This window comes from Passer domesticus, chromosome 6 (genome assembly GCF_036417665.1).
Source record: "Passer domesticus isolate bPasDom1 chromosome 6, bPasDom1.hap1, whole genome shotgun sequence".
NCBI classification, from domain to species: Eukaryota; Metazoa; Chordata; class Aves; order Passeriformes; family Passeridae; genus Passer; species Passer domesticus.
Window position 1 is genome coordinate 60,659,708 of NC_087479.1, and position 21,306 is coordinate 60,681,013.

Consider the following 21,306-nt stretch of genomic DNA (forward strand, 5'->3'; position numbering starts at 1 on the left):
AAATCCAAAACGCTGACTGTAAACTACACAGCCAATTCATGAACTAATAAGGCCATTCCCACCTAAAGGAGTATTTCAACGGTTCTCCTACCTGCCTGCATCTGTATTAAATGTCAGGAAATTCAACTTCTAGGTTGCAAAGAGCATATTCTGGCAAGCATCCTTCCTTGTCCTGCATTAGGCAGTTGTTGTAGGAGTATTTGCCAGAAGGAAGGAACAGAGAGGCAGTGTGCTGTTTCAGAGCTGTTTGGAGAACGCGTACTTCAGGGATGCTTTTTGTTCTGTAGAACTCGGTAACGCCAAGGTTGGAAGAAGAAGCTTATCCCCACGTTTCAACAGCTGTGCACTACTTTTTGAGGCAACAAGTGCATTCTCAGCTGACTCTGACTGTGAACGAGCTGTAGCTGGACTTTTGCAATTCGGTACACTGCTCAAAGGAGCCCGGTGTTCTGCCAATCCATTCTTCGCCTGATGTGATCCAGACAGAACTGAAGCCTGGTGATGGCATTCAGCTTTGCCTCTTTTCAGAGTGTTATTAAACAAAACTACTGAGTTTTCTGTAGGGCTTTTTTTCCTCGGCTTTTATGTGCACTCATATCCCTTTTTGTTTCTGCAGAGTCCAAACTGTCTAAGTAGCCCTTGCGCAGTGAAATGTGGCAGGAGAGAAGTACGTAGCCATTCTATGTCCGAGACATTCAACACTGTCAGATGGATGAGAAAGGAACGTGAAGCACATGATTTTATCCTGGCACATTTTGCTGTGTGAGACATCTCTCCAGGACTTTAGTCCTTGCGAGGCTGTAATTTGGGAGGTGCTGCTTCAAGCTGGGGAGAGCCTTGCAAATTGTGCAGCGATTTGGTGGTGGTGCTTTGCAGCTCATAAAAGAAAGAGGACTGCCCCTTGAATGTGGTGCAAATGCAAGTCTCAGAGGCAAGCTCCAGGCAAGCTTGATCTCTTGGCGCAGCTCTTGAAGCGAGGTGTAGCCAAGAGGATTTCCATTTTGATTCAGACGACAAGAAAGGCTTCTAGAATGCTATGATATTAAGTGTTTAGAAGGAAAGTGCACGGCCCAGGTGTCTTTTGGCAGAAGCAATGTTTAGGAGCGCTCCGCAGCCAGCACAGTGGTCTGTGTGAAGAAGACGATGATTTTCCTCTGGGAGAATGAAACGCAACAGGACTCAAAAGGCCAAGAAGGAAGTGGCAGAGCATCAGGCTGCTGTGAACAGTGTGCTGGCTGCAAGACAAGCGTGGCTGCCACTGGCCTGCCAGCAGAATTCACGGTGGCAGAAGTAAGGAAGCAGCTCAATAAGAGCTATCAGTGCTGCTACCTATTCTTCTTCCAGCCCTCCGTGGAAAGACCAGCAGCAGAAGAGGGATAGACAGAAGGCACAAGTGAGTTTGATGTGCCTTACATAAGGCAAGGGGAAGGTGCAGCTCTGTACTGGCTTTTTCTTCTCTAGCCTTTCTGTGCAGCTGCTGGACGTTTCTAACGAGATGTGAGAATGAAAAAAGGGATGGCAGGTCTAGCTGGAAAAGAAGATACAGAGCTGCAGTGCCTTGTGCTCAACTCAAATGTGGCTACGACCAGGGAGTACCTTAAAAACCTCCTCTGTCCTAGCACTTCTGTGAGATCTCTCGCTGCATGGACTCCAAACACCAAAAGTAATGTGAAAGTGGTTGAGCTGTGGATATCGGGTTTCACAGGGAAGTGGACAAGGCAACAAATGCTTTCTCTCCTGGCACATCTCTCAGTGTCTCAACTGCAGCTGGAAACGCTTCACTCTATGATGGACTCTGCAACTTTGAGAAAATGTGCTGATATATATAGTTGAGAAGGAAAGTGCAAATCACTAGTGTGTTTTGTCTTGCTTTACAAACTGCAAAAGGACTATGCAAGCCAGCAATGGCTTTTCACTGTTGTAGGACTTTGGGGGTTTTTTTTGGTTTTTGTTTTTGTTTTTGTTTTTGTTTTTTTTTTTTTTTTGTTTTTTGTTTTTGGTTTTTTTTTTTTTTTTTTGTTTTGTTTTGTTTTTTCTTTTCTTTTTGGAACTGGCTGCTAGATGTTTTGAAGGGGTTTGGGATCTGTGAGACTGAGATGGTAGGGTGATACACAGAGCTTGAGAGAAAGTGCATATCTCTAGGGAGGTGGATGCAGTTCAGTGTGTGCAAGTTACATGTTGAGCAGCTGATCACACAGAAAATGTTCTAAAAGGAAGAGGCCGTGCTGCAATTGCCTTTTTTTCCCAGCTTATAAACTGCTCAGCCAACAATGAAACCCTTCCTTCTCTGCTACATGCAGGAGCCCATTCTGTCAGTCTCCAAGAGCCAGAATCCACAGCGGAGCTGTTCCCCGCGCTGCCCCAACACGAATGGGTCAGGGCCAGGAAAGCGCTCGCCTTTCCCGGCACTGTCAGCGCTCCCCAAAAAGAAGCACACGATGGCGCTGTCCACTCTCAAATGAGGGAAACGTGGCCAGACCACCTAGGAAATACGCCCAGCGCACAGCCCGGTTGCAAAGGTATCAGCTCTCAAAGCTTCAGTGTAGCACACGAAGATTTATCTGATCTTCCCCTTCTAGCTGCATACTCCTCTTTTCACCACGCGCAAAGGAAAAAACAAAACAAACTCTTTTGCCTTAACAAAGTTTTTCGCCCTGAGTCTGCTAACAGACTTGAAAACATGGGGCAAAACCAGAACTCACAAAAGTGCCAGCTGAGAAAATTGCTTGCTGCCTACAATTTCAGCTGCAGCCATCCAACTTCGAACACACGCCTGCTATGAGCACTCCTCCTTCTCAGCTGTGGGTACTGTCCTACGCTTTCAGTTTTGCTCAGTTAGGATCCAAACAGAACGACATGAGGGAAGGACCACAGACGGAAGCTTCAGTCTTCTCCATGTGTGATCCAGACTGTACTGAAGCCCTGAAGCCCAGCCGTGGCATTCAGCTTTGCTGCTTTTCAGTGCATCTGCTCTATAGAACTACTGTGTTTTGTGCACGGTTTTTCCTCAGCTTTCGGTACACTTGTATGTTTTCTGCTCAGCAGTCAAAGCTCTCCTTGGAGCTTTTGCATAGCGGAATGTGGCAGGAGCAAAGCAGTTGCTGGGTGCTTCGTGGGCAACAAGAAGGTGACTGGTTTTTGTCCTGGCCCAGCTGTCTGCTAGAGATCTAGCCGAGAAGCTTTCTGTGTGCATTCAGACGAAAAGTGAGGCGGAAGATGGTGCTAGATAGCTCTTAAAGAGATAATAGAGGTAGCTTTTAGAGGCAGAGGTGTTTTGGCAGAAGCAAAACCTAGAAGTGCCTGGCTCCACAGTGCTCAGTGCAAGAAATAGATGACGATTGGCCTCCAGGAGAATGAAAGCGCAGCAGGTTACAAACGGCAAAGAACAAATCCGCATCTCAGCCGGCTGCTGTGAGCAACGTAGTGGCTGTGAGAAAACCCTGGCTGCCTCTGCCCTTCCAGCCAAATGCACAGTGGCAAGTGGTAAGGAAGAGCTACTTGTGCTGCTGCTACCTTTTCCTATTCCAGCCCTCTCTGGAAATAATTGCACTTGCCTTTAGGCTCTGACATGCAGTGAACACAATCATAGGTGCAGTGGGGCAGGGAAGGACACAGTGCTGGGGTGAGTTTGATGTGACTTACGTGGCAAAAGCAGAAAATTATGCCCTGCACTGTTTTTTTTATTTCTAGAGCCTTTTGCTAGGAAAGCAGCTGCTGAAAGTTGGCAACTGAGCTGCAAGAGTGGAAAATGTAGATGGGATGCCTCTCTGAGAAGGAAGGAAGGAACAGAGAGGCAGTGTGTTGTTTCATAGCTGTTTGGAGAACCCGTATTTCAGGAATGTTTTCTGTTCTGTAGAAATCGGTAATGCTGAGGTTGGAAGAAGAAGCTTATCCCCATGTTTCAACAGCTGCATGTTACTTTTTGAAGCAGCAAGAGCATTCTCAGCTGGCTCTGATTGTGAATGAGCTGCAGCTGGAATTTTGCAATTCTGTACGCTGCTCAAACAAGCCTGGTGTTCTGCCGCTTCATCCTTTGCCTTATGTGATCCGGGCAGAACTGAAGCACAGCAATGGCATTCAGCTTTGATGCTTTTCTGCATGCGTACTACTCAAAACCACCGTGTACCATGAGCAGTTTTTTCTCAGCTTTAGGTACACTCATATCCTTTTTGTTCCACACAGTCCAAACTCTCCATGGAGCTCTCGCTCAGCGAAATGTGATGTCCTGATGTCAGTTTGTGGGAGGCATTTGGCACTCCCAGGTCTGCCCGAATTGTAGCTGGTGGCAGGTTGGGTCTGGGATACATCCTGTGCCATTTGGAATTTTAGGAGGCGGCAACCCATGTAAGGCCACAGACCCCTGGACACAAAAGTTGGCCTGTTTCCCTGTCAAACTAAACTCATCTCCCCAGTGTGTTGATGTCAGTTTAGAGGTGCTGTTTGGCACTCCAAGGACCCAGCTTTGGTCTGGGAGACATCCTGCACCATTCAGAATTTTAGGAGGCAGAAGGCCACTCAGGCCACAGGCCCCTGGGTAGGGCACAAGTCCCTGGACATGAACGCTGGCCCTTTTCCAGGGGAAACAAGGCTAACCCCCCCATTTTCTTGATGGCAGTTTGCAGGAGGCATTTGGCACTCCCAGGGCTGTCCAAGTTGTATGTGGTGGCAGGTTTGGTCTGGGAGAAATCCTGTGCCATTGGGAATTTCAGGAGGCGACAGCCCACTCAGGGCCACATGTGTCCTGGACATGGATGCCGGCCCTTTTCCTGATCAAACAAATCTCTCCCCCACAGGACGTTGATGTAATTCTGGAGGAGGCCTTTGGCACTCCAAGGACAGGCTGGGTTCTTGGTTGTGGCAGTGTGGTCTGAGAGAAATCTTGTGCCATTTTGAATTTTAGGAGGCAGATGCATGGGTAAAAAAGAGTTCAAGGTCGTCTTTAATTGTTTTAATATTTTAAATCCTGACTTAATTTTGACAAGATTTTAATCTTGCTGAAATTCCCTCAAGGAAGACTTCTAGTCTGGTCTATATGTGGTCTTGTTCAGAGGATTTAGGAGAAGGTGTGTTGGTTAGTTAATGTAGGTGGTATGAAGGAAAAAACCCCTAAGTTGTCCGTGGTTTTGGTATAAAGAACTTGCAGATTTTAGAACAAACAGACAGGATAAGGCACTTGAGAAGTCTGGAATATCCAGGTAGAATGAGACACTTGGCAAGGTTTTGAATCTTTGATAGTTTGAATTTTTTTCCATCAGGCTTAAAATACATTTCAAAGGTAAGGGTGAGGGAGAGTGTGAGAGAGAGAAATCCAGCATCGTGTCAACAGCTTTAAATCCAAGGCTGGAGAGTGCATTACACCTTGCTGCTCTTTATCAGTTTCAGACCCCTGGGGCCCTCTCCCGGGCAGGTCAATGTTAATTTCAGCTCCAAAATCTTGCACCTGGTGCATTACACATTTCTGGCAAAATTTTGGGGCTTATGAAGGTCCCACACGTTCAGCCGCACCTGTTAGAGTACTCACCTGCTGCTGACTTCTCAAATGAGCAATTGCTATGTAGCCAAGCGTGAGAAAGCTCCAAGAGCCAGGGCAGGTCTGGGAGGAGGAGATGAGCTAACTGTCCCACCCATGCAGAGCTCACCCTTTTCCTCTGCTGTTTTCCCACCTTGCTGTTTTGAGCCACTCAGGCTTTCCTCTGGTTTCTTACAAATACAAACTTGTGAATTTAGATTCATTTAAGAGCTATCAAATGTAGTTATGTTTGAAATACTTTTGAAAGAGCACAGGTGGGCTACTGTCTTAAGAACTTCAGTGTTTTGTCACATTTTCTGCATTTCTGTATTAGGGAAACTTCCCTTTCAGACCATTCAGGAAGTACTCTTGCAGTCACACTCCCAACTACCAGATACTGTAACTGGTGGGACTGAATCCTCTTCCTAGTGGGAATGCCAGTGAGCCTTGTGGGTGTCTTGGTGTCACCCCCACTCTCAGACAGACAGACCAGGTCTCCTTACCTGTTCAATACTGGATTTTCCATAACATAGCATTGAACTGTTCCATTAAGCAACTTAGTCATTCCAGAGAAACACAGAATGAGCTCGAGCTGGGTGCCTCTGACCAGGGACACCAAACATGGGGTTTGTAAACCTTCACAGTCCACCCATGCACAAATTCCACTCTTTCCCCTGAGACCTTCAGTGTCCATCCACCTAGGTGGCACCTCTGGTCTTCATGCCCTATGCTATCCAAATGTAGGGTCCTGTTGTGCGTCTCCATGTATTTCTCAACACAGGTATATATGATAAAATACTCTCCTGGGAGTTAAACGCCAGCAAGACCATTATATCTAGGGATCTTTTATGTGGGAGCAATTCAGTGGAAATATTCAATGTTTGCTCTACACCAAATATTGAAAATGGGCGTCCCTTTCCTTAGGAAGTGAAACAACTGATCTACTGCAGCTGCCCATCGGAGGCAAAGGCCATCAAGTTGTGTCTGTCCTGAAAATTTTGTGTTGGAGCAATCCTTGGACATATTAATTACTGGATATATTATACAAATTTTGATGGTGTGCTCTTGAAAGTGTTTGAAAGTTCTTTTCTGTGGGAGGGAAAGTATCCAGCTCTAGTGTTTCTGGTTCTCTTCTGGCTGTTAATGGTAGGTAAAGGCCTGCTAAACACTTTCCAACCTGGCAACTTTTTTGTGGAAGCAAGCCCTGGATTGTATTCAATAGGTGAACTCAGCTATAAGTTTCGTTTGTTGAATCTAGAAATTGAAACCAAGCATCTTTCTGTCCTGACATTCTGTGTTTGAGTAGTGACATTTTCAGCTTTGGATCTGTACTTTGAGTTGCTTAGTTAGCCATTGTCCATTTACTTTTTTTGCAAATAAATATCATTGTGTAGTACAACTGTTGAATGGTGACAAAGGCAGGGTAAAAGTCAAGATGTCTTGTTTGGGAGCAGCAAGTGGAGGGGTGTGGTTTTGGATTCTGTTTTTCTTGGTTTTTAAGACTGAAAGAACGAGATCCTGGATATATATCTGGAAAGGAAAAAGAATAGTCTTATTGTTGGCAGTGCAGTTTATAGGCTGAAAAAGAAGGGTTCAATCCAGTACTCGCTCTTTCTTCTGGACCTTGATCTGTGAGACTAGCTGCTGAATGTTTTTGTTTTTAATTTAGTAACTAGTCTTTGCAAGACTGAAAATGTACAGTTGTATGTAGGGCTGAGGAAGAATGGTAGGATAGGAAAGCTCAAAGCCCCGGTGGTGTGCTGTTATTGATATTCTTTGATGTGTATGTTAAACCCAAAAACTGTTTTGTCCCTGTCACTCTTTGTGGCCGGATTAAAATTATAGGACTGGGCTTAGAGAGAAAGAAAAAATATGAGTGCATACAGCTGAAAGTAAAAAGCATAGCAACAATATGTGTTATGCAGTTTAAGACTGTAGGAGAAAAGTGATGCCCAGCACTCTTTTTTGTTCTAGGGCTTTTTTAATGGTGGCAGCTGTTACTGAACTGAGAAGGAATTTGCATAAGCTCTTCACTGTCCATTTGAAACACTTAATTCGCACAATAATCAAGGGGCAATATGAATTCCTCTCTGGTTGTATGTAATATCAACTTATTTCACATTTTATGATGCTAGCTACAGAATTGAAAATATCTAAAAAAACCTTGTACACAAAATGGGCAAGAGGAGAAAGCTGTTGCTGTCTTCACCCTTCCCTCACTCCCCTTGAACTGCATACACACATTGGTGTTATGTGCCTTTCTTCTCAGCAGCACATTGTCTCCTGTACAAATGATATTTAAAATTTAAACCATCCAGCAAGTGCTCCCAAATACAAAATCCTGGAAGAAAATTACATTTGTAGGCCTTCCTTTCCCAGTCCCTAATATGCTCACATAACACGATGTAATTCACATTCTTCTCAGGTTTATATACCTTCATATTTTTTCTCTCTCACCAATGCAGGATCCAAAAAGGAACCACCCCATTTACTGATCCCACACTAAGGGTACCAGGAGAAAGCTCTTGTTGGCTTTTACCTTCCCAGTGCTGCTGTCCTGAAGTTAGCCCCCAAAGGGGAGTTTGTCATCTCTTTGGACTGGCCGGAAGTTTTATTGTCTAATATTGTTCAATTTTTGTGCTGGTGCTTTGTCTGTTCAATAAACAGGTTTTTTCCAAGGAAATTTTTTCCCCGAACCCACTGGGGGAGGGGCCACTTGGATCTGCTTTCTAGAGCGACCCTAATTCAGAGGTTTCCTCCAAAATGTGCTCTAAACCAGGACAGCTGCCTTTCAAGAGCTCCACTAGATGGTGGTGTGCACTTGACAAAGACGTAAATGTATCATGGTATTTTTAAACCACAAAATCTGCAGATCCAACGTGGGAAAAGTCTTGTCACTACTCCCAAAACAAAATGTTCCAGGACAGAAAGATTGCACTGACATTACTCCTGTATTTTCAAACATGTATTCAAACATGAAGTGGCATGCAACTTTCCCTTGCAACATGTAAAGGGCACCCACCTTACGGTGGTGTGCAATTTCCTTCTCAGCTATATGCAGCAGCATACACTTTGGGATGTCCTCAAGTGCTTTTCCATTGCACACAGTGGTTCAGGTACAGATTGTAAAGATTACATCTTTACCTGCCCTGGGAGGTAAAGATCAGCAAGACATTTTTGTTCTACCACTTTTGTGTTAGGACTATGCTCAGACATGCTCATTCTTGATTGCAGTATCTAAATGTTGATGCCTGGCTTCAATGGGAAAAAAAGCATACAGCCTCAGTGTTTCACATGTAGGTTGTAGCCTTCCAGTGGGCAGTAAATGCCACCAAGCCACTTCCGTTCTGCCTACTTTTGTGTGAGAACAATCTTTGGACTTTATTCATTATTGGAGTGGTATCCTTGTTTTGGTGCTGGCCTGTTGAGAGTATGAAAAAATGCATTTCCAGGGGAAAGAAAGGATGTCACCGCAGTGTTTTAGGTGCATGTTATAGGATGCTGAGGTAGGTAAATGCTGAAGAATCACTTCTGTCCTGCCCTCTCCTGTGTAGGAGCAATACTTCCCAGTCTTTATCCTCATATAATTGCTAGCCTGTTGAAAGAGCTTTTCCTTGGGAAGGAAAGCATGTACCCACTGTGTTTCAGGTGAGTTAATAAGCTGTCCGTGAGAGGTAAATGCCATCAATCACTTTTTTCTGTTCTCTGTTGTGTGGGAGCAATCCTTGGATGTATCAATTATTGGAGGTTGTATTCTCATTTCATGGCTTGCCTGTGGAAGTGTCAGAAAGGCCTTTTTCCTGGAAAGGAAAGCATGGAATCTTTGTGTCAAAATTGTAGGTTATAAGCTGCCCATGGGAAGTAAATGCCAGCAAGTTACTTCTGTCCTGCTCTCTCTTGTGTGAGAGCAATCCTTAAATACATGCATTGTTGTAAGCCAAAATCCAATTTTTGGCAGGCCTTTGAAAAATTCAGGAAGTTCTTTTCCATGGGAAGGAAAGCATGTCATGCCAATGTTTAAGGTGGTTATAGGCTGCCCAGGGAGCTGATATCAGGAGGACTTTCTGTCCTACCACCCTTCATTTGGGGTCTATCTAGTTGTGTGATCTTTATTGCTAGTGGTATCTAAATATTGGTGGTGAGCTCTTGCAAGAGAACATCAGTTCCACTCTTTGGGAAGGAAAGCACTTCTCTTCAGTGTTTCTGGTGCAAGGTACAGTCTACCCATCAGAGAAAGGCAAAACAGGGCAAGGTAAGGGTAAGCAAGGCAATGAGAGTCATAGGAGAAGAAAGCAAGGCAAGGCAAAGACAGAAAAAAAGGGCAGGAAAGTCAAGGTGAAGTGTGACTGACTATGGCAAAGCAAGACAACAGAAAGGTAGGAGGGGCAAAGGAAGGACATGGAGGTATGAGTAAGGAAATGCAAGGTTCAGATGGGAAAGGCAAGGCAAGGCAAAGGAAGGGTAGACAAAGCTAAGCAAGGCCAGGGACAAAAGTTGTAAGCAAGTCAAGGCAGGAGATGGGCATGCAAGGCAATGAAGTGCAAGGGAGTGGTAAGAGGCCAAGGCACGTCTAAGGTTGGCTTTGTCAGGGAAGGCAAGGTAATAAAAACTGACAGGGAAAAACACCAGAAAATTATGTCAAAAGAAGAAAAGGGGTGTTCCTTTGGGAAGGTGACAGGGCTGACAGGCAGGCCGAGCTGCCTTCAAATCAACGCATGCAGCATGGGCAACAAACAGGAGGAGCTGGAAGCCACTGTGATGCAAGAAAGTTATGACCTTGTTGCATTACTGCAACTTGGTGGGATGAATCCCATGACCAGAGTGTCACTACTGGTAGCTACAGCCTGCTCAGAAGATACAGGGGAGGAAGGAGAGATGGAGGGATTGCCCTCTACACCAAGAAGTGGATTCCATGGGAGGAGCTGCCTTTGAAGAACAGCAATGAGCAAGTCAAAAGACTGTAGGTAAGAATCAGTGACCAAGGCAGCAAAGGAACCTTGTGGTTGGTATCTACTACAGGCTGCCTGATGAAGGGGATCCTACTGACAAAGGCTTCTTTCTAAAGCTAGAGGAAGCATTGTGCTCACAGGCTTTTGTCCTGCTGGAGGGCTTCAACCACTGTGCAGTGGAGATCCTTTCTTGACACGTGACTGAAACACAGTTTCAGTGACCTTTTCAGTTAAGGTGTGTCATATGCAAAGAAATGTTGCTTTTGGAATCACTAGAAATTAATGCCAGCTGTAGATATGACAAGATCACAAGTCTCTTTCAGCACACGGAAAATTTTGAAAGACCGCAAACTGTCTTCAGCAAGATTTAGGACCAGATGCAAAAAGCCACGTCTCTTTTCTGATTAATTTTATGGCCAGAATTTCATTTCTTTGACTCTTAACGTGGATAGTCTTAAGCCATACTTTGTCATCATTTGGCCAGCTCATGAGCTTTTTTTTCTTTTTAAAATTGTATTTTCTCAAGGCAGAGAAACTGCAACTATCTACCTTTGAGTAGAGGAGCATATATTTATGGTTTATTATTCATACCTACAAGGAAAAGGCAGGTATTGAAGGAGACTGTTAAAGGAGAGGTCAAATCTTAAATGCTAAAACTGAAGACAGAGCACCACTAAGTCAAATAAAATATTTGTCTATTTGCTTTTAAACTGATACAAAGCAAGAAAAAGTAAATTATTATAACTACTTTAAATTTAGTAAAAAATGTAATGAGGTGTGCATTAAGACAAAGGTGGAAGTTTACAAGTCAGAAATGCTTAAAACATTTTTTGCTAGGGATAGCATAGCATTGCATCTGGCAGTTTACTATTCCAACTGTTCTTGAAAGATTTGCATCTCAAAAAGATATGGCATATGAATTCTTAAATTAGACCAATAATGACATACACACAAACAAGCAAAACATTCTCTCTTCTCCTCCCTTTCTTTCTGCTTTCTTGTCATAGAGCATGTGACTGAGAAGAAACTGAAAGAATCCATGAGTGACAGAGCTTACTCCAATCAATCCTCCCTGATGGAGTGATCACAGGCCAACTGTAGTGGACAAAGCAGGGCTTTACCCTTTAAAGTACATTTTATCCTGTTGAGATCAGCACAAATATAAGAGATGAAACTGACTTCTCATGGCTGTCATCCAGCTATGAAACTGTTACTCAGCACCACCTACAAAATTTTTGCTTGAATCCCCAAAGTAAAGATCCTCTCTATCCCCATCCCTTAAACTCCAATTCTGACAGCTTTTCAGTGTTCAAAAATGAGATAATTAAGATAGCAATGAGGAAAAAAAGAACAAAATAAACATATTTTATTGTGTAAGTAAGTAGATTTGAGATGGAATTATTAAAAGGTAAGTATACATGGACCCCCACGCACACAGTTCTCTTTTTACAGTTGCACTTAAGGATTGTACTTCAAATATGACTACACAAATATAGTTATCTTCCCCCCCACACACACTGACTGCCCCTTAATATTAGAACCTAATCTGCCAAAAAATTACATGAAATAAAACAGACTGAGAAATATACTTGAGAATGACTGTTGTTTACAAAGAAGGTAATTTATAATATACAATTACTGATAAGGTAGAACAAGAATTCAAAACCTGGACTGCATTACAAAGCATTTCTTCAAACATCCATTTTGGATTATTGCTGTAAGGTACTAATAGGTCTGTTCTAGACTAATTTACAGACATTCATAAAATAGTGAAAAATCCATGCTTTAGAAACCTGGGACATTTCATGCCTTTGTGCTAACAGAACATGAGGATAGAAGCAAATGGCATTTTTCAATGTAAATTAGTAGCATTTAGAGGTTTTTCCCTGGTGTACTAACTGATTCTTCATATTTTTTCTCTTTTTTTTCAGGTGATTTTTTATCTTCAGGTGTAGTCCATGGAGGGCTGTGAAACTTCTGTAGAGGTAAAAACATGGTGTATAGAATACATATATGCATAAGCAGAAATAAAAAAAAAAAGTATGTTAAAACTCCATGGCAATGGAATTGTCCCTAGAAAAGGGTCCTGATCTTTATTAAAGAAAGCATAGTTAACAACTTTTATATATATATATACACATAAAAACCAATTACATATGTATTTAATATTTAATTATTTTCGAAATTTCTCCCTACTTCTGCTTCCAGGGCTATAGACATCACACTATCAAATTAAGTAATTTGACTACTATTTCATTTGACTATTAGCTTTTAAATATTTAATGGTTTGCAAATTGTTACCAGCCAGAAAACATTTTGAACAGATGAATTGCAATCAGATGCAGTCAAAATCTGAACTAAGTAGTCTTCTCTTTTGAGACAGAACTTGGTGAAGAATGTGTAAGTATACTTCAAGTAACTGCATTTCACAAGGCCTTTTAGTAAAACCCCAACAATTACTCTGAAAGAGAATACCTGAAAGCTTGTCCCTGTTTCTGCTGCCTTCAAACGAGATGTTGAATCATTACGATTCCCCAGACAAGTCTTGGCAACCTGTCAATAGCAATGGCAGAGATAACTACTTCATATTTTTTTTCCAAAAATATTCAATTTTCAAAAAAAAAAAAAAAAAAATCACCGGGTCTTCTTTTAAGCCTACTTAAGTAAATGGAACAAAGTTTTCATAGCTAAGCTTATCCCAGACTGCCATCATCCCTGTAATGGTCTTCAACAATATACTCTTGTGACAGCAAGTTTTACAACTTGATACTTATCCAGCTTTTTTTGTTCATGTTTAAATGAATCAGCAATAGTGAAGTTTACTTCTACAAGTGGTCCTAGGGAACAGAAAATTAATTACAAGTGTCTTTTATGGGTGAGGGAATAGTAACAAACAGTAGAAAATCAGCATTGCAGTTAGAACTCCTCTATTACTATTCTCTTGTCTAAACTCTAGATCTCTTAGGTATAATAATCCCTGAATAGGAATATAAAGTCACTGAATGGGGAAGTCAGATGACTCTCAAGGCGAAAAATCTTTTTGTATTAATTGCTGTCATTTTATTCAAGGAATAATGTTATATTCTTTGCCAATATGCTTTTTAGTATCTGGGAAACAGTTGCACAGCATAAATAAAATTAATTACAAAGTAGATTTTTGAACCAAGCATATCTCCAGTTAGGAAACCAGAGATTTACTCAACACTGAAAATTCTACTGTACTTAAATCAAAGTCCCTTCAGGAGTAGGATTAAGGATGCCATAAGAAAAGGAATTGAAACATGAAATACAGTCAAATATTCATAATACTTGGTATTACTCTAAAATGAGTTCACACTGAAATTTCTCTTATTTGTTTTGCTACTAAAAGTGATACATTTAAATGGAATGAAAATGACAGGGTTTTTTTAAGTCATCAAGACTCTTTCCAGTGTAACAGTGGGGGGGTTTAGTTAATGTTTAAGCTACTGAAGTGAGCTTCTGAGATGATGCAGATGGATTTGATGTGGGGAACTCTTTTTCCGTATTTTCCCACTCTAGACAGTAGCAAATAAAAGTTGGATTCATATAGGGAATAATCAAGGCAGTATTGATTAAAATAAAGTCTATTGATAAAGACCTACTACTTTTATGACAAAAAATCAAACAAAACATCAAACAAACATGTGGTTTATGTCTTAGATAAAGACTAAAAAGTCAGATGACAGAGTAGCAATTGTTAGTAGACTTTTAAGAATTCAAAACCTTATAAGCGTAGTCCTGTCAACTTCCATTTAAGTGATTTACTCTTAATCTAGATTTTTAAAAAATATTTCAAGCTGAATTGTCTTCAGAAAAAATGAGGATTTAGGTGACTTCCAGGTGTGCAGCTTGAGGACAAAAGATACTATAGGTCAAAAAATCAATAATATGACAAAATGTGTAATGAACAGGACAGAAATAATGCTAATTAAATATGATAATTTACATATCCAGAATTTTCTCTGACTGTACATACTAGAACATGAAATCAGGTAGCCTATTTCATCAACATAATTTATGGGAGATAGGAAGTAAAAACTATTAATTGCATTAATAAAGCTAAAGGTCAACTTCTTAAGACATATGCAAAGGAAGAAAATAAAATAACCAGATCTGCTTTAGAGAAAATAAAAGCAAATGATAAAACAATGCTTTAAGAGTGAGTAGCCTTGCATACTCTTTTCATAGACCAGATAACAAAGACTATCTTCATAGGAAAAGTGCAATAAAGACTTATGTCTGTAGAATTTCATATTTGGTCACTCAGAGATCTTTTCTTTTTAGTAGCACATCATATGGATTACTGCTGGAGAAAGATAGCAGGGACTTTTTCTTAAGAATGTCTTCATGATGTTAAAGCATAACATATTCATTATTGACTCCTTGTCACTGTGAAACATTGTATATAATTACCAAACAAATTACAGCTTGAACAACAACAGTTCAATAGCCAGGATTGTAACCAGTTCCTGTGGATGAGGTATATACACAGACACACAGACACACAGGCAGGACAGGGTTTAACAGAACACAAACTGAATCCTTTCCACATATGACCTCAGGCATATATACACACACACACCCCACCCTCCATGTGTGTATTTATGAGCTTATATATATATATATATATATATATATATATATATATATGCATATATAAACACATAAATATACAAATACAAACAACACATATATTTTTATGTCCCTCAGCTAAAGATCAGTGGACAAACAAAGAAAGCAAAATATTAAACTTTTTTTATTGTTGTTAGGTCCCCCTACGTCAATTAGTGGATTGTTTTGTATGTTAGTCTGAGTGACTCTCTGTCTGTCAGATTCCCTCCCATGAGAGGTACACTCATTACAAAAGGACACAATGAGAGCTTGACATGGTAGAAACTATCAAAAACCAAAAATAATTTGTTGTGCTGCTTTCATCAGCTTAGCATGCAGCCCAATTAACAAAGTATCTGTGTGTGAAATTCTGGTAATAAAATCTGCATCTTGATTGGTAATGTATACAAAATTTGAGAAGTTATGGTATTCAATTGTCCTAGTAAATAACACAGCAAAGCTGGAGAGCTTCACAGCTGGATGTATAAATGAAAAAGGTGGATAAACTAAGGGTGCATCTTTATTTAAAAAAATTTCAAAAAGCCTGTCAGAACTCAGCATGTCCACTGGTTATTAAATTATGCAACTTTATCTGCAAAAACCTGAACAATGTAACTACAAGTGTTTTCTACTGCATCAACTCAGCAAATCAGAACTGGCTTTATGGTTGAACAAATCATAATAATTTAAGGTCAAACAATCAATTCACAAGTGGACAGGAAATCAAGTTTAAATAAGTGGTATTATAACAGCTTTTGCAGTTAGAAAATAATTTTGCTGCTCCTGAAGAGCATGATACAGATTTAGTTGCCCAGACATTGGGGTTTCAGTGTTCCTTTGCATTGCTACTCCTTTTGGCTTCAGAAGGCACAAAAAGCAGATATGGAAGTTGTTTGTAGAGCATGATGGGGGAGAAAGTACTGAGTTAATTCTGAAGAAAATAAACCAAATACAGGTGAAAAGGATGGTTTGGTTAGGTCAACTGACAAACTAGTTATCTTAGTTGTCAATAACCACATTAGGTTCACAGTTCTTGTCACACAGACACATTTCATCAGATTTGCTCACGAATTTGTTCAGATCTGTACTGGAAGCTGCTTTAATCACTGTTTAGAAGAAAGACACAGAACAAGAAGTATGTGAAATGTGCATATACCTTTTCAGAAGACACCTCTGTAGTTTTTCATATCCTTTTCCTGTTTTAGATCACAGTGTGCTAAGGGGATGATTAAACTCAGATGATGCAACTTCTTATGACATTCCTAGTCCTAATTTACAGAATCAAATTTACTTTAAGGATTTTATTAGTTTGAAATTTTGTTATAAAAATGGCTATTTTTTTAATCTTATTACACCCGTTGGAAAACAATTGGAGACTGCAATGTGATGAAAGCTCTAAAACTGAAACTGATTTAAGAAAATAAAGCAAAATGCTGTAGTTGCTTAGAAATGTGTGCAATTTTGGCTTCAGTACTGAATGTCCTTTGTCATTGAATGATTAAAGAACATATAGTGTTTGTTTACTACAGTAAATTAAGGCAGTAAATAAAAGCACTATCACTTCTATTTATCAAAGAAGATTCTATAAGGACAAAGCAAAAAATCTAATATGACAACAGAAAACAAAGAATAATTTTATAAATTATTTGTTGTTTTAGCAATACCAAATAGGTGGTTTAAAATGATATGTTACATACATAAGAATTATTTGACAGGAAAAGGGAATTAAGTAAATTATGGTGTAAGAGCCAAAATCCCAAAAGGAAGGGATACAGGAGAAAAAGCTCTGCAGAACTCTAATTCTGCAAAGAGACTTTCAGAAGTCAGACATAAGAAAACATCTCTGGATAAGGCTAAGAAAAAGTAGTATTGACAAGATGCCTCTAATAAAGTACAAAAAATCTAAAGAACGGAAACTTTTACAATATTGAAGTTAATATTTTTTTGTTGTTTTTGCATTAATTTCGGATTCTGTATCACAGGATATTCTACCTACTTCTGACTATTACTGGTTCTATGTCAAATTTCATTACAGATAAATATCAGTAGTGTCTAATTTCCAAATTTGCTACTATGTATGCCATTTGTCAATAAAGTTTCATTTGTATTTGTTCTAATGTAAACTACACTAATTACTGTGAACAGGCATAAACTCCATACATACAAAATTGCAGAAAGATCACAAATTTAAGACAGAGATGCTTAGCCATACAGACTTAAAAATACCAGTTGGAACCAGCAACTAACCATTTTGCTGTTTTGGTTTTTTTGCCTCAGTATCTGTAAGATTGCATGTCCTTCTCTAGTTAGTCTTCACTACCTTAATTCTTCCAAAATATAAATCGCATTTTATTTTATCAGAGACACAATAAAAGCATCTTTGTAAAGTTCTGAGAAAGGACTGCTGAAATATTAGGTTTCTAAGCAACAGAGTTTTAAGTACATCTTCACTAATTTTTCTTAAAAATGCTCCTTTACAACCTTAACCATCCAACCTTAATCTTCCTTCATTGCAAGTTAAGCAGCTGTAAAAACTTCAGAAAAAATTACACACAGCCAAGTAACGAAAAAACACAATTAAAACTCTTCCTAAGTGTTGAACTTTCTCCAAGTGATAGTGTTCACAGGTACAAATTGCAGCTTTGTATTACTGAAGTAATATGATCCTTTGGGAGAATAAATTCCTTCCAGTTCTTTCAGAACTGAAGGTGGTATCTCTAATGCCAATACATGAAGGCCAATTGTGGAAAGAGACATTTTTAGTTCAGTTCTCAAAGCTAATTCATTTGAATTCTTCCTTGTATCTTTCTTTCTATGTTAATGTGAGATGATGGTGATGATGAGGATGAGGATGATGATGATGAAAAAGTTGCTAGACCAATGTTATCACCTGCACTATTTTATGTCCATTTTAGCCTATGTTAAGATGGACAGCGTGTCCATCTGCTGACTGACTAAACAGTTAAAAATACTGGTTGCTAGAAATACAAAAAACAACCACCAGCTAATCTAAATACCTAAAACCTTGATTTTATGGAAAAGTCAATCTTTTAGGTGTCTTTCATTGCACTACTTGATACAGAAATTAAATACTTTTTTGATTTTTGAAATATATTAACAGTTATTTTCTTTTTCTTTCTCTTTTAATGTATTCACTTCTGTAAAAAAGAGCTGTTTAAACTTTCTGACACAAGTATTTAGCCTAAATTATTTCAGTCTCTACTGAAAGTATTCCACATTTCATCAAGCCTTACACAACTTTTCCAAGGAATAACTAACCTCTAGTCATAATCTCAATGGAGTTCACTCCAGCTTCATAATTTCACATGTTTTTCATCCCTTCCTTCAAATTTTATTAACAACTGAAGCTTCTTTTACCTTTAGATATTAAGAAACATGCAACAGCAAAGTATGCACTCTTATGGATATGCAATTTCTCCTTTTTCTGTAGAGGATATGGCAGAAGGGAGGTAATTTATAACTGAACGAACTTGCAACACCTTTGTAATAAATGGATACTGTATAATTTTTTTAAAATTTATAGTATATTGAATTATCTAAGATTTTTTTTTCCAGAATTTTCTTCACACTGTCATGATCACCAACAGCAAGCTACTCAGTTACCTTTACAGGATTTTGTTTTATCTCAAGATATAACAATATATTCAATATATATTGAATATTCAATATATATATTTCACCTGCAAATTAGTCAGAGTAGCACCATACTTTTTGAACTATTGAAAAGAAAATCCTCAACAGTCAGAGAAGACTCTCACAACAAAATTTGTCTTGCTCATTTTTTGTTTGTTTTTTTTTTTTTCCCTATTTGTATCTTTATAATTACAGCCCCAATACATGCATTTGAGATTTCTGTTAAGAGTTCATTCCATGCTGTTTGACTGAGTGTATTGTCTCAGTAAAAGCACCAGATTTATCTTTCTGTCAGAGCTGTCATAAAAAAAAGACAGCTTACAGCTTTCCTAGACTGGCAGTGAACGATAGCACATCCTTTCAACTATTATGCTGTCATGTTTAACATCTCCCCAAAGGCTTTGCTTTGTTAAACAAAGCATCTGTGAAGGCTGTGCCTGATTATTAGAAATAAATAAATTAGTAATAATGATATGTAAATAAGGGTTTTGCATTTCACTATAATGCAGGCAACACCTCAACCAGGAACAAACGAAATTTTGAAATGGTTAAACACCAAATGACACCCCTTTCCACCACTGCTCTTCCTGCAACAGCTCTACCAGTTCTATTAAGCAGTTTTTAAAAGAAACCATGATAATATATATACAGAGGTTGATAGCAAAGAGCACTTGCTCCTCAGCACTTTAATACAGAACATAGTGGGCTTATAATATATGCCTACCATCCTGAATAGGAAAAGTCCCACTATCAGTTGCCTAAAGCATTAATATTTTCATAAAACCTAGATTAGGCCTTGTTTTTCAGGTGAGCTAATCTTACATCTTGAGAATCACACTCCTGGGTGCTTTGATTTTCTTCCTTTTTCAAGGCCACAGGAAAATTCTCTTTCTCTGCTGAGACATTTTGCCAGATCTGAAAAATAAAAATATAAAATAATGTATAAAATGTATAATGTAGAAAAAGCATTAATATAATTGAGATAAAATATCAAATAAGTCACATCTGAAAATTCAGGATAACAGTGAAAAACCAAGAGGCCATATACTGCAAACTGTTAACTACTTTATATACTGCATTTTCAGCAAATTTTGCTTTATAAGCAGTGAACTTCCTTCCACTGAATTGCTGCTTGTTTTAAGCATAATTTTCTGTATTTCCCGAAACTTTTAAGATTCAAAAGGACAAAAAAGAAAGAACATGCACTGAAACTATCCTGAAATCATCAAATTGTGTGCAAGACATACTGAAATTCTTCAGGGGGGTGGTGACAGGAAACAAAGCAAAATAACTTTTCTGTAAAGGGAAGTTAAAACTTCAGACACCAGTTTTGAAACCTTTCTCGTGTCACTTATACTGCATTGAATTACTAAATAATATAAATGATGATCAGAAATTATGAACAGGACAAACCAAACTAAGCAGGTCACTATTTAGAATTTAACTTGAACCATGAAAAATAGTTCAATTCATATTTGAAATAAAATAGTTCAAATACTCTCTGGTTAACAGCTCTCCAATGAGGATTTGCTAGTTTTACAGAGCAACTGACTATGGAAGGAAGTAATGTGGAGATAAATGTAAAAGATCAATATAAAAAATTGTTTTGTTAAATAATAAATGCCATTTAATACCTGTATTGAGTGACCTGTCTGTTCAGACTGAAAGAAATTACAGTTCTTCAAATGTAAATTTCTTCCCATGGAATAAAAGAAGCATATGTTCAATAAATTATAAAACTTATGCTCACTTGATTTCTTGACTACCTGACACAGTGAAATCCCATGAGATGCCAGCAGGACCAGACAGCTTTAAGCCCTACTAACTGAGGAGAATGAAGGCCTGTGCATAGTAATTCTTATTTCAGAATTCGATTCTTGCTTAAGATTGTACCTGAGCAAATGACACACAATTTCTCAGCATGTTGTACTCATTTCTAAAGAACAAGGGGAAGTTTGAAATTTTAGGTAAGTTGTCATAAAAAAAAATTATTCCAAGTGTCACATTTTCAGATGTTTAAAGCATTTCCTATTTCTAGGAAATTGCAAAACAGGAAAATTGTCTCCTGTTTAATCTTTAAAAGACTGAAAACCATTATTACATACTAGAACTCTTCTGTTCTCTCTCTCAAAAAAAAAAAAGACAAGATTTTATGAGATTTTTCAATTTCTATAGGATTGCCTTAGCCAGCAGGATCAGATTCTGTAACAAACTTTTAAAATCACTTACCAGAGCTGCACTGCTCAGACACCAGCCAAACCTGGGAGCAGTGAATGGGACTGCTTCACTCCCCCTGTTTTCCAGCTGATGGACATTGCATCCCTTTATCTATCACACAGCCATCATCTCCAATTCCTTTTCCTACTGTTACCCTAAGGTGACACTGATCTGCATCTCTTAAGTTCACCACCAGGTTTAAAACACTACCACACTTCTCACAAAGGCCAAAGGGGGAAAGCAGAACAAGAGGGCAAGACCCCGGCTGGGTCCCTGTCGTGGTTTGACGCTGGACAAATGCCAGGCACCCAGGAAAGTAATTCACTTTCCCTCTCCTGCTATAGC

At 39.2% G+C, this 21,306-nt stretch overlaps 1 protein-coding gene across 8 annotated transcripts in view; it reads right to left on the bottom strand.

Annotated features, from left to right (window-relative positions):
- Positions 1-11,794: 11,794 nt before the first annotated feature.
- The window catches only part of LUZP2 (leucine zipper protein 2), a 151,334-nt gene continuing 141,822 nt past the window's right edge, over positions 11,795-21,306 (bottom strand). For all 8 annotated transcript variants that reach the window (XM_064426194.1, XM_064426193.1, XM_064426191.1 and 5 more), the window contains 3 exons: positions 19,567-19,659; positions 12,934-13,011; positions 11,795-12,435 (listed from right to left, as the gene is read on the bottom strand). In XM_064426194.1, coding sequence (XP_064282264.1) covers positions 12,331-12,435; positions 12,934-13,011; positions 19,567-19,659 — 276 coding nt within the window. In that variant the 3' untranslated portion in view covers positions 11,795-12,330. The remainder of the gene's footprint in view (positions 12,436-12,933; positions 13,012-19,566; positions 19,660-21,306) is intronic.